We start from the raw sequence: 6,000 nt of genomic DNA, 5'->3' as shown, positions 1-6,000 counted from the left end.
CCTGCTGACCCTGGTTTGTCTTTCCTGCAATAGCCCAGGACCAGGTGGAAAGAACTGCCGGGGAGCCAGCGTGGAGCACACTGTGTGTGAGAACTTACCCTGCCCTAAAGGAGTGCCAAGCTTCAGGGACCAACAGTGCCAGGCCCATGACAGATACACCAACAAGAAGAAAAGCCTCCTGACTGCTGTCATCGTCGATGGTAAGTTTTTTTCAACTTCCTCTGTAATTCTTTGCTCTTCTTTCACTGCTGCTTCTTGACCCATCCTAATTTCATCTGCAAGACTCCCATTTGTTGGTGAGAAGGCTACAATATGTTCCCCTTAGCTACAGCTGAAAGACTAATTACAGTTCGTTGCTCTTGGTGCTGCCCTGCTGTTCTTTTAGCCTTCTTAACAGAAAATACAGAGTTGTTAGTTCTTTACTCATCTTTTTGTAATGCTGGGGTTGAGGTGCCTTAACTTGATTCCCAGTCTGAACAGGCAGGTATTTGGGAATAGGATTTTAAACATCAGAAAGTTCAAATTAATTTGGAACTGAAAAAAAAGAAGGATTCCCTGGGACACTTTTGATGTGTGTCAATTCCAGACATTTCAGCATGATTGCCTGTCCTACTGATGTTCCTTTAATGCTTCCTTTGCTGGATCTTGCTGTTTATCTACTATTCAGCCAGATGTTGGGGGGATATGAAAAAGGACCATAATAATAATGTCCTTTCGCAGGAACAAACATCTTTCGCTGCCCTCTGCTGAAAAACAGACAAGGGTGGTTTCATTTGGTCATCTTAAAGACTTGCTTGAACAGAGGAGGGTGATGTTGAAACTCATACCAGAAGACCAGACCAGTACCTTTTTTCAGCATATCGAAGCAGAAGCGTTTAAACAGACAAAGATCCAAACTAACCTTGACCTAATCTCCACTGTGCTTGAATGCTACTTACATGTATTAGTGAGGTGGGAGCTGATTGCAGGTTTTGGATTGCATTGGAAACTTAGAAAAGACCTATGTCACTGAGCTTAATGTATTGGCAGACCTTCTCTCTTATGTCTGATGAGTGGAGGTACTTGACTATACAGAACAAAACATATTTCCATTTCAGTGTCTATAGGTTCTTCCTTGGATGAAGTCCATTCCAAAGGAAAAACATTACATTGCCTAAGTATCTGTTACTTAAACATATGGCAAATGCAGTCAGCAAACCCTGACATCTGCTCTATGCTGCCAGCTAATAATACAAATCTTTGAAAAATCTTTTTTACTTAACTCCTTCTCTAGCTAAACACCATAGTAGGTTTTCCAAAGTGAGGTCTAAATATATAATGTAATGATTAGGATTAATGGATTTTCATCCATTAGCGTGGATGAAAAATGCAACTTTTCTCTACTAAAGTATTTCAAATTAATTTGGGGGTTCTTTCTTTCGATATTCTAGCAGCATAGTTCACTGACAGAAATGTTTGTAGGACCACAAATAGTAGTTCAAGGAAATAGTAGGAAATATGTATGCAAGAATGCTTTAAATTTATGTATACAAGTGTTCTTAGTGGCAAAGTGATGCAAGAAGTCAGTCCATCAAAAGTAGACATGGACTAGAGAATTTGTTCTTCTAAAATCACTGGCTGTAGCCTGAATTTTGTCTGAGATGCTCACAGAGTGACTTGGTCATTCATATCAGGCTGCTGAATGTTCCCTGTAACAAACATCTTCCATTCACAAACAGATACATAGAAGTGTAGTGACTAAATGGTTTTCTGTGTCTTAAAAGACCAATCTCATCAATGTAAGCCTTTGAATATTGATATTTTAAAGTGGGGAAATGACAGACCTAAATAGAAAGGCTCATGTTCCTTTAAAGATGAGAATATCAACAGATAACTCTCCAAATCCGTTCATGTACAGACTGCACTACCATTGCCTCAAACAGTTATTTATGCTGTTCCTAAAGGAGTCGCTTTTGTATTTCTTTTTCCAGACAAGCCATGTGAGCTGTTCTGCTCCCCGTTGGGGAAGGATTCCCCTGTGCTGGTGGCAGACAGAGTCCTTGATGGTACTCCATGTGGGCCTTACGAGACCGACCTCTGTGTACATGGCAAGTGCCAGGTGGAGTAACCTTGTCTTCTTTTATTTCTAGTGTTATGTCTAGGCTGGGGCAGCTGTGTATATTCTAGAAGAACAGGCATGCCTGTGGGTGGCAGGGAGGCTGTCTCTGAGGTGAGATGACAACCCTATTTTATAAGACCCATTGCAAACACTCCACAGCCCCGTGTCTTGGTCTGAGAATTATGATAAATGCCCGAGGTATGAGATTATTGCTGAACAGCTGGGAATGTTCAATGATCACATTTGCTTGTGTGTAGTCATCAAATGGCTTGGGTGGGAAGGGACTTCTGTGAAGGGAGCAGATGGGAGTGGAAATCTGGCTTGCTTAATGACTCCATTTTGGCTATTAGAGGAATCACTGAAAAAACACTGATGCTGCAAACTGGATTATAAATTGTCACTAGCCTGTTACAAGTGTTACGTTGCCAGCATCATCATGATGCTTTTCAGATCTGCCTGGTTCCTCTCTAGAAATACTGAGGAAGCTTTTCAATACCAGTTGCTCCTTGGCTCCTGCACCTGCATGGGCCAGTAGTTTCGCCTGTGGGATTTTTGTTGACTATATTACTAGATAGTGCCATGGTGAGTTACTATAGGGGCCCATCAAAATTGTTTGAAAGGCCTGTTTCCCTTGTAGTAAGAAAAAGGTTCCCTTCCTCCCACAAACTAGGTTTTAAAGCTCCATGTAATAGTGAATAGAGGTTTAGAGGAGCAGATCCTGCAGCCCAAGCCAGTTTTCTTTTGCCTCTCATTTGCCTGAGTAAAGAGCAAACCAGAGAGAATGTAGAATAGGCTTCCTTCTACTGTACCACAATAGGACAATTAATGTCCCTTTGGCCAGTCTATCCAGGAACAAACAAACCCTGAACGTGCTTCTTTCCATCTGTCTCTGATCAGTCAAGTCAAGAATGGAAATGAAGAGGACTCTGTTCAAGAGTCTTCACATTTGATTTCCTTTTCCTAGAGTGAAGGTGTGATGCCTATAACCATTGCAATGGTGATTGTTTCTCTCTAGCCAAATTACATATGGAACCAAAATTAGATATGGGAGATCTTTGTAATACAACTCTTCATGGTTTGCTGGGGAGTGAGACAGTTCATAATGCGGCACATTGAATGCGTAGGGAAGCCATTTCTTCAAGCTGGTATTTCAGATTCCTTGAAAATTTAGTGGAGTTGTGAAGATCCATACTAACTGGAGATTTAAGGTTTGGACAAGGAAAGGGAGAGAAGAAAATGTTTTACAAGAAGTAAATGAATGAATTACAAGAAGTCATTTGGAATGGATGCTCCTAGCAATGTGTTGCAGTTGGATTCAGGTCATTTGTCAGGGACGATATGACAGGGCAGACACTTAGAGGTTTTTCTCCCTCCTAATCACGTAGCATGTGTTCTAAGTCTGCTGCATACATGTTAGTGATGTGAAAGACAGTTGAGCTGGCTACTGCAACCTTGCCAGTGCTGGATTCTTCCTGGCAGTTCTTCCCCTAAGTTTAGCCTAATCTAAATTTGTATCCTGTGCTCTTAGCATGGGATGAGGATGAAAAGTTCCTCTTTTCAGTATTAACCAGCCCCTTGTATCCACCAGAACAGCTTTTTAGCATCACCCTTTACTTCCACTAACTTTACTGTACGCTGGTTTGCCCTGGGGGCACAAGGCACACCAGATTTGGCATTATTTCTGATTTCTGTGAGCAGTGATTAAGAACTACCAATCTTTATTGCTCTGAGCTTCCAGGAAGGGAGATAGATGAACAGGCTATTCACCTGGATATAAGAGAGTCTTTATTAATAGCAATGCAACGAGATTGTGAACAATCTTTGTCTGGATTGAATTTTTCACTGCTACAGGAGACACTTCCCACTGTTCCCTGCCAAATGCTGCTGAAGAGGCATGTTTAAATTCAGTCCTTCTAATTTATTCAAATGAAGAATCTGAACAGCAAGTTGCTGTGGAGGTAGCACGGGTTTCCTTCTTTATATGCTCTTTAATACAAAGTGCTTTGCATAGAGACAGGTTCATGGTGCATCCCAAGTTACTTAATTTTTCCTTGCTTTCAGCTGTACCTGAAAAAAAACCTAAAAAATCCGTTAAGAACCTTTTATAGTAGGGCCAGCTGTGCACCTCCAGCTGTGTGCCATTGACCATTACGCTGGGCTGGCCAACTTTACTGCTCCAAACATTCAGATCAGCCACAAACAGTAAATCAGACATTATGGCAATGTACGTTTTCTTCTTCCAGTGAGGAGCAGTAGCCAGCTCGCCTCCAAATGAAAACCTTTATGAGCACAGAGCTTTGGAGGTACATCATGAAAAGCAAATTGCACTCTAAGTCAGGGGCAACTGCCTTTAACTGTGCAGAGAGGTGATGACAGCTGCAGAACATTCAGTCCATTTGCATCTGGCTGAGGGAAAATGCAAAATGATCAATTCAAGCCGAGCAGATTTGAAAGCCTTGTGAACTCATTTATAGTATTCTTCTGCCTTATATGCAGTTTAGCGCTGAGAACTGCCATATGTGACTGTGTACCCCATTTGCCACAGATACTTGTCTAACTAGCTGCCTATTAAAGCAATTTAATCAGCATATTCATTTAATTACTCTTCTCCTTATTTCTTTACTCAGTGTAGACAAAGCCTGGCAACAAGCATTGCAGGGGGGCTGGAGAAAAGAATAAGTGCTGAAATCAGGGGGTGGTATTACTGTTATTTATTTTCTTGTGGAATCCTTCTAGTTAAAGGTTCTCAAAGGCAAGAATGACGCATTGCCAATGTAACAGACAAATTAGCAGTAACCATTGCCTGTGAACTTCTAATCCAGGAAATGTAATAGCTCTTCTCCCTTGAGCAGTAGATGCTCCTAGATGAAACTCATGCATCACTGTTGCGTGATGAATGAATGTAGATAAACATGGCAAAGAAAAAAACTGTTGTTGCAAGGAGAGGGGGATTTTGAGAAAGGAAGCAGGAACAGATTCTCTGAAGCCTCAGAATACCCTAACTGCATTTGAGCACTAAGGGAGGAGAGTTTTCCTTCCATTGTACTTTGTGAACTTATTACAGTTTCATTTTAAAGCCATGAGCTGATTTCCAACCTCACCAGTGTGAATGAAGGCTTTTGGAGTCAGCCTCACTGTCATTGAAGCAAAATCATCAGAAGCAGCAACATCTCTGTATTTATCACTTACACCTGAAGGCAGCTGGAGTGAGTAAATTTGGTTAATATTTTGGTCATGCATAGAAGCACTAGAGGGCAAAGTCAGCCCTAAATTTAGCATAGGGGTTCCTAAGTCACCTAGACTTTATAATCTTACTCCTTTTCTTTGAGACAAATCATTAAGGTCTTCATTCAATTTTGTCCTGCTCTTGTTTATTAGAGTTGTTTTTGAGGCTGAACATTTCATGCTTGATAGTGATAGAAGTTTGACAGAATTAGGACAAAATAAAAGCAATGTGAGAGTTTCAGTAGTTGGTCTCAAAAATTGAAGAGAGCATTATTAAAGTTATGCTTTTAGAATAAACATTGTAGAGTAACAACAAATGCACTTATCTTTACAACCTTCTGAGCAAACTAGATGCCTTTTTCAATGTATATAGGTCTTGGACCTTTTCTTCTTGAAATTCACATAGTCTTCTGGCAAGGAGAATTTATTTTCTCCTGAGATTTTTCAGAGACAGTAAATCTGTAGCAGGCTGGAGAACAAGAGCAGTGATACATCTGAGGAGGAAGGTGAGTGCTCACGTAGGCTTTGCAGCCTACTGCTTCCACAGTTTGCTTTCCCTAGTATGGACCTTGCAGTCATGGTGGAGACAGGGTTGGGCAGTGCAACCTGCAGCTCAGATTGCTTTGATCTTCTTATATTGCTCTTCAAGTCACAAGTGGCTTTCAGAGAGAGGATTC

At 41.1% G+C, this 6,000-nt stretch overlaps 1 protein-coding gene across 1 annotated transcript in view; it reads left to right on the top strand.

The window, feature by feature from the left end:
• ADAMTS17 (ADAM metallopeptidase with thrombospondin type 1 motif 17) overlaps positions 1-6,000 on the top strand; it is a gene marked incomplete at its 5' end in the record, with an annotated part of 183,263 nt that overhangs the window by 110,706 nt on the left and 66,557 nt on the right. The window contains 2 exons of the mRNA XM_010177095.2: positions 34-200; positions 1,971-2,098. Of these exons, the coding sequence (XP_010175397.2) occupies positions 34-200; positions 1,971-2,098 (295 nt within the window). The remainder of the gene's footprint in view (positions 1-33; positions 201-1,970; positions 2,099-6,000) is intronic.

The sequence above is a fragment of the Antrostomus carolinensis genome, unplaced genomic scaffold, assembly GCF_000700745.2.
Source record: "Antrostomus carolinensis isolate BGI_N321 unplaced genomic scaffold, ASM70074v2 scaffold20131, whole genome shotgun sequence".
NCBI classification, from domain to species: Eukaryota; Metazoa; Chordata; class Aves; order Caprimulgiformes; family Caprimulgidae; genus Antrostomus; species Antrostomus carolinensis.
This window is presented reverse-complemented; position numbering and strand designations above follow the sequence as displayed.